This window comes from Anneissia japonica, unplaced genomic scaffold (assembly GCF_011630105.1).
Source record: "Anneissia japonica isolate Jap-2015-1 unplaced genomic scaffold, ASM1163010v1 scaffold287858_len863314_cov180, whole genome shotgun sequence".
Classification (NCBI taxonomy): domain Eukaryota; kingdom Metazoa; phylum Echinodermata; class Crinoidea; order Comatulida; family Comatulidae; genus Anneissia; species Anneissia japonica.
This window is the reverse complement of record NW_022693771.1, coordinates 573,236-587,847: the sequence shown is the minus strand read 5'-3', so window position 1 is coordinate 587,847 and position 14,612 is coordinate 573,236. Positions and strand designations below refer to the sequence as shown.

Here is a 14,612-nt window from a genome sequence, read left to right as displayed (position 1 = left end):
TTACAATACCTAATCACATTTCATTTAATATCAAAATAATTCCTCCCTTAACCTAAAACAAGAATGTCAATTTACCAAAAAAATAATATCATTTATGAATATTTGTATCATACGATATAAAAATATCTAGTACAAATATTAACGAATTATAATTACAATAAAGAGAAAAATTTTAGCCAAATTCATCATTCAATGTACAAATAAATAACATACTATGACATAAATGTTATACGACGTTTATTAAAACAAAAAAGATTTAGAGAAGATTATTGAATAATAGCAGCCACAAATATATGATTTCAGTTTCTTGGCATAATAGTACTCCTATTATTAATGGGAACATCCAAGGAGCACACTAACACAGCAATATTTAACAGTGATTAAAAGGTCTTGGGTTCAAATCCCAATGTAGTCAACACGTTTTACTAAAATATTTATTATACATCTTGAGTGTCTCCTAATGGAACAATCTAAAATATGAAATTTAATCAAAATAAAAAATTAATACTGTATTTCCTCGGTTATATATTGAATAAGAAATTGAACATATTTTTAATGTGCTCAAACCCAAATAATGCACTGCAGACCCACCCAGACTCAAACGGAATGTTTTACTGCAGAAATTTTTCAAAATAACTCCTTTCATAGCATTATTTAGACCCATAAAACACAACAGTCCTCTGGCTTCAGGGGTTTCGCTGACCCCCAGCGAGGCGCCCTTGGATCCAATGCTCAGAGAGCCCCCACTTGGAAGGACCTGGCTACAGGCCTGGAATGTAGCTGTAGTAACTAGCTAGACTACACATTCAAATCATACCCTTAGTTCAAGGAAGCTCATGTTCATGAAATCGGATTTATAGTACAGTATTGGGCAGGCTCCAAAAGTGGGCTTATACCCGAGAAAGTACAGTGGTTAGCCAGCTTATTATAGTTTTGCTACTTACGTATTTGACACTGATCACCAAAAAAGAATGATGTACAAGCACATGTGTAGCCATTTGCATTAACTGTTGTTGAAACCACTGTACATGTTCCAGCATTTTGACAAGGATTTGGGTCACATGGTAATACTGTAATAAAAATTAACATAAATAATAATAATTTGATAATACAGTTAAACTTGCATAAGTCGATTGTGCTTAAGTCGAATAACTTCTACGTCGATCTTATTTTACATGCCAAATTGTTGTTTTTTCCATTAATTAACAATCTGTAAACAATATTTCAATGGCATTTTGGATTCGACTTAGGCAAGTTCAACTGTAATAACAATAATTTCATAATAACAATAATCTGATGATAATAACAATAATAACACACATTTTGTGTTTGAACCTACCAGACACCACTTGTATTCCTGGGTGGAGGAAGGCAACCATAATTAAAGTGTCTTGTCCAAGGAAATAAGCGAAATACACAGCAAAATATTGTCAACTTCTCACACATTTATATAATACAGTAATAATCTATAAATTCAGTTTTATTTACATAGCACACAATTACTGTTTAAGATAGAAGACAAGCATAGGTTCACTCACTAACTGGTATCGCACAGTTATCACCGGTGAAAGATGTAGTACAGGCACACGTGTAGTAACTTGCGCCACTAACAACTTGGTTTGAGCAGCCACCTCCATTCATACACGGGTTCGAAGAACAGGGTCCTGTAAAGACAGTGCAATAAATTGTGTTCAGATATAATAATAATAATAATAATAATAATAATAATAATAATAAGATTTATTAAGCGCACATCTCCACTAAAGTGCTCAAGGCGCTTGATAATGCCACAAGGTATAAAATATGTTTAATTTTAATGTATTTCAACTATTTATTCAGTGGCATAAGAACGAGTCATGGGAAGAAAACCTGTTGTGGCCCACAAATTTCAGCAAAGCATTCACTGACTTAAGAACATTATTTTATGAATATTAAGACTCGGGAAAAAAAGCATTAAAGGCAATGTCACCAGTATCAGCATAATAATGGGTAAATAGTAAAGGTAGGAGAATAACCCATAACTTGCAGCGTTATTGTGCTGAATAATTATATTGTTATTGTGTTGCATTTACATAATCCACTTTTTTCTTCACACCCTAGAGTCCCTTTTGACTGGGGGACGTAGGTGTTGCATCACTGGATCTATATCTAAAAACTGCTTTTGTGACAGCATACAGCGCCATTAAAAATTTGGTTGGAAACCCTGCTTAATTCTTGGACATCAGTACAAACACCACAACATAATCAATCAATCAAAAATTGTGGATGTGTATCATGTTCATTTCTTTGCCTATTAATAATCATATTTAAAACAATGCATGATATCAGCAAAAACACTTTCAAGTGGAAGATTTGTTCAAAAGAAAACGCTTTACTTAATCTAAATTAAAGTCAACCAAATATAACAATCATATATTGTACACATAACCCGTCAAAAACAAGGTAATTGAAATACCTAAACCAATACCATACCAAAAACTTATTTTACATAAAGTGAATAAACACAGTACCAATAACTCTATACATAAAAACAATTTTACGTTAGTATATAATAAATTAGAAGAAAAATCCAAAAAACATACATTTAAAGTAGTACTCACTTAATATTAAAGGGCAATTACATTTGATAATATTAGCAGGAAAATAATGATGTCAAAAACAGGAGCTTTTGCTATCTCATTAGGAACTGGGCCACCAAGAAAAGTGCATATTTTTGTGCATGATGTCCCCAGTTCAGGCCTAGTTCTTTGTTTTCACATATTACTCGTAACCAGAGATTCAGCGCCTAGATCAAGTGCGATGAATTCAATGTATTTGCAACATTTCAATGGAATCTGATTATATTCTATATTAAATGATTTCTTGAGCAAATTTTTGCTTTTGAGTAGCAATGCATCCCTTTTAGTGAAGTATTGTTGCAACATGCAGTGGTGAATTTCAGGGGGGGCAGTTGCCCTGCCCCACCCTGCACCCCCCACCCCACCTAAATTTTTGAAAATTATAAACTGAAAATGAACTTAAAATTTTAAAAAATTAAAAGAAAATTACATTCACATTTTAGTCTGAGAGTGCCATTTCCTGCCATCTAGAGATGCCACAATTACAAATTTTCTTACCTCAGCCCCACCATGGCTGGCATAGGACCACCCCCTCTCCCCATTTATATGTGGAAGTCCTTCTCTGGGACTCTCTATTTCAAATTCCTGGATCCACCACTGACATGTGCAGTAAAGGAAACATAAAATTAAACCAACAATTTATTTATTCATTCTTTTTTATGGATACAAAAATTACTCATTTAATAAAATATAATGACAACACAAAAATGAAATGAGCTACAATTTAAATTATCAATATAACACAATATAAACAAAACAAAAAAAAAGGTTAAGTAAAACAGGTGAGTGAAATATAATTAGAAAATCTTAATTATGTTCATCTATTAAAATTGATAAATTTTATGTCAGTAAGCCAAATCGTAGTCTGAATTGAGCATGCCCGTATCCAAGGTCAATCGAGGTCAATCAACATAAACCTATGTTGTGTGTATGTTTGTTTATGTCGACTGACCTTGCTGGACATCCGCAGTTTAAACTACAAATTGGTAAATACAAATAATGCCCACCATGATCAACAGCCATTATGTTTCAGACTGTTGGTCCGCAAACATTGAATGATGAATGAGAAAAAAAGCATTATGCATTAGAAAAATGCATTATGCATTAGAAAGATGCATTATGCATAATAGAAATATGCATTATGCAATAGAAAGATGCATTATGTGTTAAAAATATGCATCTTGTATTAGAAAGATGCATTTACATTATAAAAATGCATTATGCATTAGAAAGATGCCTTATGCATTTAGAAAAAATGCATTATGCATGAGAAAATGCTATTAAAATTAAAGTACAACAGAAAACAAGCACTGCAAATAAGAAAAAAAAAAGACTTGATATCCGAAAAAAAAAAACTAAAAAAACCAAAAATATATTTTGCAAAACAATTCCGACGGCATCAGATGCTACCTGAACTTTCACAGAGAGTGCCCGTCCAATCTTGTGTGCATTCGCAGTAAAAGCCCACAAGAACTTGCTCGCTGTTTGGTTCGGAGAATTCAAAGCATGCACCATCGTTCCTACAAGGATTTGGGTTACAGCCCGTCTGATTCTGAAAAACTAGCGGTATGCACAGGCAGTGGTGGATTATGGGTAATCATCAGTAGTTCTTGGTTTGTCACTTTTTGTCAACATTTATGCATCATGTTTTTAAAGTAATATAAAAGATAATATTGTTGTTCAGTAATTATGTTCTGTCATGCAAGCAAATTAAGATGCAAGTGTAGGATGTGAAAAAAAAAACTAGATTATTATTATTATTAATCTAATTTTCATATACAGTAATAATTTTATCTGGTGTATAATAAGCAAATATACTAACTCCTTACTGATTGGATAATGATAAAATAATTATGATGATGATGATGGTAATAATGATATTTATTATAACAATGATTTTTTTAGTGAGGACGACGACGATGGTAACAATGTTAACAATGTTATATTGAGAGTGGTGATAATGATGATGATGTAAATGATGATGCTATAATGATAATATAAATATTGCTTAGTTTAATATTATTTGAGAACAACAAAACGACGATGATGATAATCATTAACGCAATGATGATTATGATCAAGATGCTGATGAAATTACAATATGGTGGTGGTGAAGAAGGTGGTGGTAATGATGATGACGACCATGATGATTAACGATAATAAACTTTATACTGTTGATGAATATTATGATAATGATAATTATTATGATAAAAAGATGCTAATGATAATGATGACATAATCACAACTCATTTCTCAATGTTTAACGATCTCCATGCTATCCACTTACAATTTTCGCAAATTGTTCCTGAGTAGCCTGGAACACACGCACAAATATAAGAGTTACCCGACGGGGTACATGTACCTCCGTTGAGGCATGGATTAGGACTACACGTTTCACCTTTCGGCATCAAAAAATGGGCAGCGTAAAGAAAGATGAAAATGTTTGTAAGATTTTATTTTGATGAAATGTTAATTGTTCTATATATTGTTCACATTTAATATTATTCTATGTAGTTATATTTACAAATACATGTTTCTTATGTTTATTATATTAATTTTTATTATATTTCAATCAATCAAATTGTTTAGTTGACTTCATACTTAACAGTCTCATAGCTAGATTACACCTTCAATTTATTTCATATATTTTGAATAAAAATCCTATTATTTATTTATCTGAAATTATGTTATCCTATTTATGGCAAGATTCTTTTTTATACCTTACTTCACGCAACTTGTTTTTTTAAAGATCGTTGGAGGAGGGCGGAAAATAAAATAAAATTTTATTGGTGAATATAAACAGTGTAGTAATAGGATGGTTAAATGCTTTGAATTTTTATAATTTGGAAGATACATACTGTATCTTATTTTTGGAGATTTCAAGGCAGCAGTGGGTATAACAAAAATAAAGAAAAATTTGTGCTAATTGGCCAAAACAAATGTTTATTTTATTCGAAATCATCCTAATTTGCAGGCGGCGGGTTTGCTAAACCAGGTATAAAAAAAGTCTCGCCTAATGATATTCAACATTCTTCAACATTATTTATCTAATCGTATTTATATTTACGGGTCTACCTCTAATTATAGACCACTCCGATTAAAGAACACCTCCAATTAAAGACTGCTATTCTGTGGACCAAAATGTCCTTTATCTTTATTATTCTAATGAGAGACCAAAGTAGCTAACTAATAAAGACCATGTGTGACCAAAGTGGTCTTTAATTGGAGGGACACTTGTATTTGTTTTAAATTAGTTTTAATTATTTAATTTGATTCTTTGAAAGTTAATGTGGCAAAAGCTTCACCTCACCATAGTAACAAGAAGCAGTCAAACCAGATGGAACACATACACTATTGACTGGGCAAAGGAGGGAATCACATGGACTGACTAGGGGTAAATATAAGGAGAAAATTAACAAACTCAAATAATGGTTAAAGTTAGTATTGGGATTGAAAATGAAAGAGAGGAAAACAAAAGATGGGGTTATAAACATAGGGAAAAAGTGGTTTAACAAAAAGTTGAATTTTTTTTTACAGTACTACAGTGTATAAGACTGACATCTATACCAACCACCATCCATTTATCATATTAAATATAAATCAAATGAACACTTAAGGTATAAAAACTTCCACACAAACATTGTAAAAAAGTACAATTACTAAAAAATAAAGTGTATTTAGTGTCAGTATTTATAATTAATTTTATTAAAGATTATTTATTAATTATGCCTACCTACTTATTAACAAATATATTTATTTATTTACAATATGAAAATAAGACTAAAATATAAATTACAAAAAAGCGATATTGTTGACAATTTAAAAATATATTAGCTATAAAATACAATAAAAAAGGTAAAATCCCAAATGATATCAGTGAAATTATTCTTTATTCTTTATTAAAATACGCATCAAAATCACAGCCAAGGCTGAATTAATTGATATTTACAAAAAATATGGCAAGTAGGCAAAAATAAAAACATCAATCACACAAGCACAAGACATAGAAAATGGAGATAAAAGTTACCGCTTTCACACGTAGCTGATGAGCCCGAGGCCACGCAAATAGTACCATCAGGGCAGTTGTAATTGCTGCAGGGGCCAACTAAAAATCATTCCCAGAAATTAAAATTACTATTATATGAAATTATAAATGAAAATGATGCTCAGCACAAAAACAGTAGTATAAATTATAATAATTAATAAGGATAATAATAATAATAATAATATAGAAGACTTTATATAGCCTAAATAAACAAGGTCTCATGCACTTGACAATATTGTAGTTAGGAAGACAATGCAGAAAGGCAAAATAAAGAGCAAGAAAATAACAAAACAAATCATGGTTAAAATCATATTTCAGAAAAAGGTAAAATATGAAAATTTTAGTAATTTATATATCAATACTCATTATAATGAAGAAAATTTTTAAAATAACCTTAAGCAACAAAACCTGATTTTCAACTGTCAAAAAATTTAGTTTTGGAGTAAAATATACAGTAAGCCTGTGCCTAAATATTAACCACTATACAGTACGTACAAAATGGTAGTCCTATGCACAAACCATAGCTTGCATTTGAATGAGCAGTTCAATAAATAACTACTAAGTTCTGTATTGCGCATGCTTATGACTATAAGCAAAAGTTCATGCACGCTATTGGGTGGACTGCATAAAACTTTTTGTGACAGTGGATTGCAACAGTAAAATGGACTCTGGTATCACAGGAGAAAATCTAGTCGAGGCAATGGTGCTAGCCATCCCTCCCCACCTCCAAAAAAAAGAGAGAATAAAAGAAAAGAAGAAAGAGGTGAACACAGTGCTCTGAAATAAAGCTAATTTTTAATTTTAAATTCCATTTCTATGGTCCAGCATTTCTAAACAAAAATCTCAAACACCCCTCCGACTCGGTGACTCGCATATCACATGGCCTCTACCAGGCCTGACAGCTGGAAAAAAAATGCCTCTGACCATAAAAATTGTTTCGATAAAATACCACAAGCACCAAATGTTATCTGTACACTATATACATCAACAGCTTGTTTTTTGAAAAAAATTTTCCCCAGAATGCCTCCAGGACATTCATAGTGCCTTTTCCAGCCCTGGCCTCTACCCAGATTTTTCTCTGGATTCGCTCCTGAATAGTTAAATAATCCAAACAGAGTTTAATTTAATTACAAAGAGACTAAAGGGCATATCATACCTAGACTGCAACTAAACTGTCCTTGAGTGTTCTGAGTACAGACTTCATTCACTGAGCAGGTACTACAAGGATCTAAAAAAAAAAAGATTTAGAATCAGAAAACTTTATGGAAATGTTTTTTTTTTATCATTAAATATCATCCGTTCTGCAATTTTCCAGATCATGACAATTTAACAAGAAATCATAATACTCACAAGTATTGAAATGCACGCCATTGTGTTGGGATTTAATAATTTCAACATCAAGCATACTTTCAATATTTGGAGTATGTAATACTTTCTTATCTGAGATTAATCAGTGAATCTTACAATTTAACAACCAATTTAAAATAAAGAATGCATGGGCAAAACTATTTCCAATGAGTTGTAAAGGCAAGACTTTTTTTATACCTTGTTTAGCGGACCCGCCGCTTGCAATGATGATTCAAATAAAATAAAATTTTAAGAATGATACACCCTTTACACCCGCTGCTATTTGTATGCTTCTATTACCCAGTACTGCACACCATGTATGGTTTGTTTGTTTATCTGTTTTCCATTGATAAAATACAGTACTGTACGTACTGTACATAGAATAGAAGGTTCAACATCCATCCAAAACCGTTAAACTAGAAAGACCAGAGTCAGTAGAAAATTTTTTAATTAATTTTACATCAAACAACTGTTGGTGTCAGGTACAAAGCCCAACATTCGTCCTAACTTAACAGTACTGTAGGCCTACTTAATTGTCAAATATGAATAATACATCAGGATGCGTTTTAGTTTTTCATTTTACATACATTTGACTTTTATATAGTATTGAAGATTAAAACATTTGGAAAAACAATTAAGTTTGATTTATCATTGCCTCCGGCTCCATGGTCATTCCATACATGGTATTCTACCCAGCAATTTGGTAGTCAAGATTGTCACAGATAATCCAGATGGTAAGGTAATTAGGCTAGTGTCCGAGCGGTTTTAGAAAGTGTGTACCGGTGAATTAACTGGTAAATCGCACGGATATTTTTTCGCTCGAACGGGCCCCAAGTGTGCTAGGCCTAGGCCACTAGCCAGAAAATAAGACCTGCTGAGCTTCAGCTCTGGGGATAGAGCAAAGTCCTGACTGCTTCTCGGCTTTAAGCCCTGGTAGGAAGGTAGTCAGGTGGCCCACTAGGGCTGGCCCTAGCCTAGGCCTCAAGGCCTAGCTAGCCTAGTAGTACTAGTAGTAGCCCTAAGGCCTTAACTTAGGGCCTAGCCCAGGCCTGTTACGTTAAGGCTAGCCCTAGCTAGGCAGGCCCCATGGCCCCTATTTTTATTAGGCTATTAAAGATACTGTAGCGTAGGTCTTGCCTATTAATAATGTGTCAAGCAACAATCAACGCTTCTAACCTATGACCGTTTCAGTAAAAAAACAATAGCTTTTAAGTTGAGCCAGGCCTACTTCACGCTGGCCTTTCGTTAAAAGAGCGTATGTGCACTCGCTTGAGTAGTATTTTCAAAACTCGAGCCAAAGATTGAACATATGGAACGCCAAAAGGACAAAACCATACAGTAAACCTATTATCATTCAACTCGTCAGGTAGGACAAGTATCATTGCAACACGTATCAGATTTTTTAGTTACATGATATTGCCTCATTCCTTGTCTTAGTTGACATTGTTAATGACTACAAAATCAAGTGAAGTTAAGATGAATTTGATAATTGGTCATCATGACGATGAGGATGAAGAATGATGATGGTATGGAAAATGATGATGACAGACGATCGGAGGGGATGATGATGGTGCATGATAAATATGAAGTGCATGATGATGATGATGATGATGATGATGATGATGATGATGATGATGATGATGATGACGATGATGATGATGATGATGACAGTATAATGAATTATGATGATGAGAATGATGATGATGAAGATGCATACAAATAATGATGATGTCGATGCTGATGCTAATCTGGCTGAAGATATTATTATCATCATTAGGCCCTATAAGTGATAATAATGGATGACAATGATAATAATAATAATAATAATAATAATAATAATAAATAATAATAATAATAATAATAATAATAATAATAATAATAATAGTTGTGTCTTCTTAATAATGTAATAATAATAATAATAATAATAATAATAATAATAATAATAATAATAATAATAATAATAATAATAATAATAATAATAATAATAATAATAATAATAATAATAATAATAAGAGAAATATCAAATAGAGCACAGAAGCCTTACCTGAAGTTGAGCATGTCGTACCCGTCCATCCAGTGGCGCAGGTACACACGAACGTTGTACCGGTTGGTGTACACACACCTCCATTCAAGCAAGGGTTGGTGATGCAAGGTGAAACTAAAAAGATGAACGGAAAAAAAATCATATTACAATCCAAGACGTCATCACACAACTGATGATGAAATAGTTCTATCCGCACACTTGTCAAATGTAACAGAACAACTTTATATTAAACCACTACTAGATGCAGTGGCGTACTGCGCAATTCCTACCCCGAAAGCCAACAAAAACACATAAACTTGCAACTTGCAAGCATGCATGCGCTGGTCCAACCAATGAGGCGCAATTAATAGCATCTCCTTGGTCCAGCACAAATAAAATACTTCTGTCTGTAAATTTATATCAAAGCATACTTCTTATATGTTACAAAGTAAGTAAATAAAACATAGATCGAGACAATCCGGTTCACTGATTCACAGAATTTACTACGAAAAAACGTTATACTTAAATGGACATTTCCGCTAAACCCCGCCCATTGGACACTGTTGCTAAGTTCCCACAATACGACAGAGTAAAAACATACGCAAACACATGCGTTTGTGAGACAACACATGTGTTTGTAAGACACGCCCGTATTTCTGGCCCGTTCAGTTTTGTCAGTTGTTAAGTTTGACACTCTGGAAATGTCAATTAACAGGGCCGCGACCAATTCCATGGTCAATTGAGGTGGCAGAGTGTTCCTCAATCCACACAAGGAGTATTGTCATCTTATCAAAAAGTGTTAACGTGCTTAAGGAAAGTGCACCTCAAGCAACACATTGACCATTTCTCATCACTGAGTGTAACGCGTTTGTGGTGGTAGAATGCGCCTACTGTATAACAACACAGCATAGGCCTATTATACCGGTATCTCATCACCAAACGTAAAGCGTTTAAGGTGATATGTATGCCTCAACATGAAGCGCGTGTTTGCAAACTGAGACTATTTTGCTGAACAACTTAAGTGATACAAAATCTGGTATATTTCAAGAGCAGCGTCAAGAAGCTATATCGATTAGGCCTACAACAATTTAACATGCAACACATTGGGTACCAAGTCTCTAGGAAGTCGTGGGAGTCTCCCGGATACTGGGGAGGGTCTCCCTCACTCCCGCAAGCAAGCAAGCAAGAGTCTCCCGGAAAATAACCCATTTCCGCGAATTCATAATATTTGCATGTTTTTACTACTGTACTACTATTGTCTATTGTCTCACGGAAGCCAGTGCCGATGGGTATCACCATGCGCAGCAAAATGAAATTATAAAATGTTAAGAAAGCTTATTTAACTATATTTCCGAAAGAAATTTCTTCCAACTCGGGACCCTCAAACACATAAAAAGATAAGAAATAATTAGGTAATTAAACACTATCCAAAGAATGAAATGTCAAAGTAGGTATACATATAATTATCATGTCATAAACAAGTGGTTCTACGGTTTGGCCACACTGGGCCTCTTTGTGGAAACATCATTAATATAAGCACGGTTCCCATAAAAACGCTGCACGCTATTGCCGACTTCTTTCGACGACGCTGATAGGTCAGTCGAATCGGGGAACTTCAGTCGAATCGGGAATGCAATTACACTTTAGTGAAATTCATTTGGACTCGAATACAACAACCAATTGTGTTCACTTAGTGTAAAACCGACCCCATGGAACTGACCAATCATATTTGACTTAACTGGGATTAAATTTTACTTAACTGGAATTCAATTTTACTTAACTGGAATTCAATTGCACTTAAGCACACTTATTTTGCACTTAAGTGTTATTGTATATAAGTTAAGTTAAATTAACATAATGGAAATGCATTTACACTTAACTGTAAATTAATTCAACTTAAGTGCATTACATTCCACTTAAATGTATTTTCTTTGCACTTAAGCCTAATTGAATTGAGTTTAAGTGTAATTTATTAAGTGTAATGTAGCACACTTAAGTTGAATACATTTCCACTTTTACAAATGAACTCCACTTAGGCATAAATTTAACCTAGAAGTAAATGGTATAATGGCTTTCCACAGTGCAACGACTAAACACGCTGTAGCTACAGTTTAGCGATTTTATGAAAACTAAGCTTATACTGATCCAATATGTCAGACAGTGACATGTGGAGTTATCAAACAACTCTCCATAGGTCGATCGGGTAGCGTAGCGTACCATACAACAAAGGTGTAAAGCATACACACACAAGGAATACCAAAAATTGCTTACAAAATCCAACAACGATTACACAATAAACGTGCATATGCATATCCACCAACAAAACAAATATCGAAAAATGATAAAGTAATATGTTGGAAAACTCGATTTGACTTTAACTTACTACTAATACCACTAACAGTCTGACAAAATGTGCCGGAATATCCAGTCAAACAGTTACAGGTGTATGAAGTTGACGAGGCAGCGACACATTCGCCACCATTTGTGCAAGAGTGTGAAAAACATGGATTCGTAACTGACAAACAGAGCAAGATAATCAATAAGGTAATTAATAGTGCAAAATCATTTCATCGGATTGTTACTATTATAATAGTTATTATAAAAAATTTATTATTTTCGTTATTATTATTATTATTATTATTATTATTAATGAAATTTTGCATTGTTAGTATATTTATGAAAAATAATTTAATCATATATCAGTATAATAATGCATGCATAAAACATTTATAATTGAATGAATTTTAAATAATTAATTGAATATTATTTTAAGTGATATTGCATGGAATTTTTAATGAATTGGTTATACATTATATTTTTGGAGTTATTTTACATTTGATGTAATTTAAATTGACTTTCGTGCAATTCTTGAGTATATATATATTTTACTCAAATTTGTATATTTGATAATAATTATCATTTTGGTGTAATTTAAACTGACTTTCGTTCAATGCTTTAAAAAGCTTTTATTTTTACTTGAATGTGTATATGTGATAATTATGATAACACAATAATTAATAATACAGTAATAATAATGATTTTAATGTATTTTAATGTTACTTTTATCGATTTTTTTCATGTCTTGTACTTTTTGCTAGATCGATGTTTTGATTTTTTTATATACATTTTTGTAAATATCATGTAATTCAGCCTTGGCTATGATTTTGATGTAAATAAAAGAATCTGAATATTAAAAATTGAATAAATTGAATTGAATTGTAATATTAATTGAATAATTGCCTTTAATAATTACTGTATAGGCATAAGCATTGTTTAATCAAAACACCTAAAATGTATTTTTTTGTACTTTATTATGTATATTATATAATAAGGTAACTATCTTTATTTGTTTAATATGTTGATGGGGTGGTTAGTATAGGTTTACAAACAAAAAACACCAACTACATTTCTACTTGATCAATAAATCTTTTAACCCGACGACTTAACGTTATTTTACATAATCAAAGATATTACAGATACTAAGGCCCATACTCCAATAATTTGAGTTATATGGGCCGTTAAGTCCTTTTAAAATTCCTATCATATTATCTAGAAAAAAAACCCGATTACTCTTAAATTAGTAATTTAAATATTGATTGATTTTACGTGAAAAAATAGGTCTATTCATAATTTAGTGATGCGTCTGATGCGATTTTGATACTAGGAGTACGAAAATATAAGAGATCAAAGTGTTTTGGGTTTATGTTTACATATTAACATGTTTATTTAATCGTTGCTATATTGCAAGTTCAATGATCTAAGGAAGTACGTAACTTAGAAAAATTTATAACACAACGTTGGTATTAAAGGCTACAGTAAGCCGGGCACACACTAGGCCAGCCGACGGTTGACGACCGTTGCCGACGAATCCATCTCCGCTTGATGATGCGACGCAGCCTGCTCATTGTCAATAGATTTCTGAGCGATTCGTCGTTCAAAAAAAAAAAAAATCCGTAGGGATCGCGTCGGATCCTGACCAAAATTCGGATCGAGTTTCCGATGTGCTGTACGGCAACGGCCAGGGAACAGTGAAATTATAACAATTGTTCCCTCTTTACACAGACCCGATTTTCTGATCGGTTCGCCGGTGGGCTTTCAGATCCGAAAATTTTGGATTCGGTGTGAATGAATCGCGTCGGCACGACCGTTGTAGGCACAGCGGTGTGTGCGGCCTAAGCCTATCGTGAGTACGATAATATTTTAAATTAAGACAAACGAAAGTGTATATACAACACTTTAAATTCCAAAAATAACGTCGATGGAACGAGACATTTCGCCACTTACCATTTTCCAAAGCGATATAGGATGTATTGCATGCTGTGTCAGAGAGATTCTCTGTACACAGAGAGCAGACGTATGCTAGGCCGGACACGGTGCAGTAGTGACCGTTTGAACAGGGGTTAGGACTTCCACAGTCTAGTGCCGCATCAACAAAAACAAGTATCTCAATTAATGAACATTAATGATCATATAACGGTGATTTATAGGATTACAAAGTTTTTAAAGAGAAAGTGATATATTACGGTACATGTATGTGAACAGTACCGTACGGTAGTTATAGGTGACGATAATTTAACAA

At 33.0% G+C, this 14,612-nt stretch overlaps 1 protein-coding gene across 1 annotated transcript in view; it reads right to left on the bottom strand.

Annotated features, from left to right (window-relative positions):
• LOC117100928 (neurogenic locus notch homolog protein 1-like) overlaps positions 1-14,612 on the bottom strand; it is a 44,205-nt gene that overhangs the window by 21,338 nt on the left and 8,255 nt on the right. Inside the window, exons 4-11 of the mRNA XM_033240772.1 lie at positions 10,055-10,168; positions 7,820-7,891; positions 6,646-6,723; positions 5,929-6,006; positions 4,906-5,016; positions 4,029-4,178; positions 1,539-1,664; positions 945-1,070 (exon numbers count right to left, since the gene is read on the bottom strand). Of these exons, the coding sequence (XP_033096663.1) occupies positions 945-1,070; positions 1,539-1,664; positions 4,029-4,178; positions 4,906-5,016; positions 5,929-6,006; positions 6,646-6,723; positions 7,820-7,891; positions 10,055-10,168 (855 nt within the window). The remainder of the gene's footprint in view (positions 1-944; positions 1,071-1,538; positions 1,665-4,028; positions 4,179-4,905; positions 5,017-5,928; positions 6,007-6,645; positions 6,724-7,819; positions 7,892-10,054; positions 10,169-14,612) is intronic.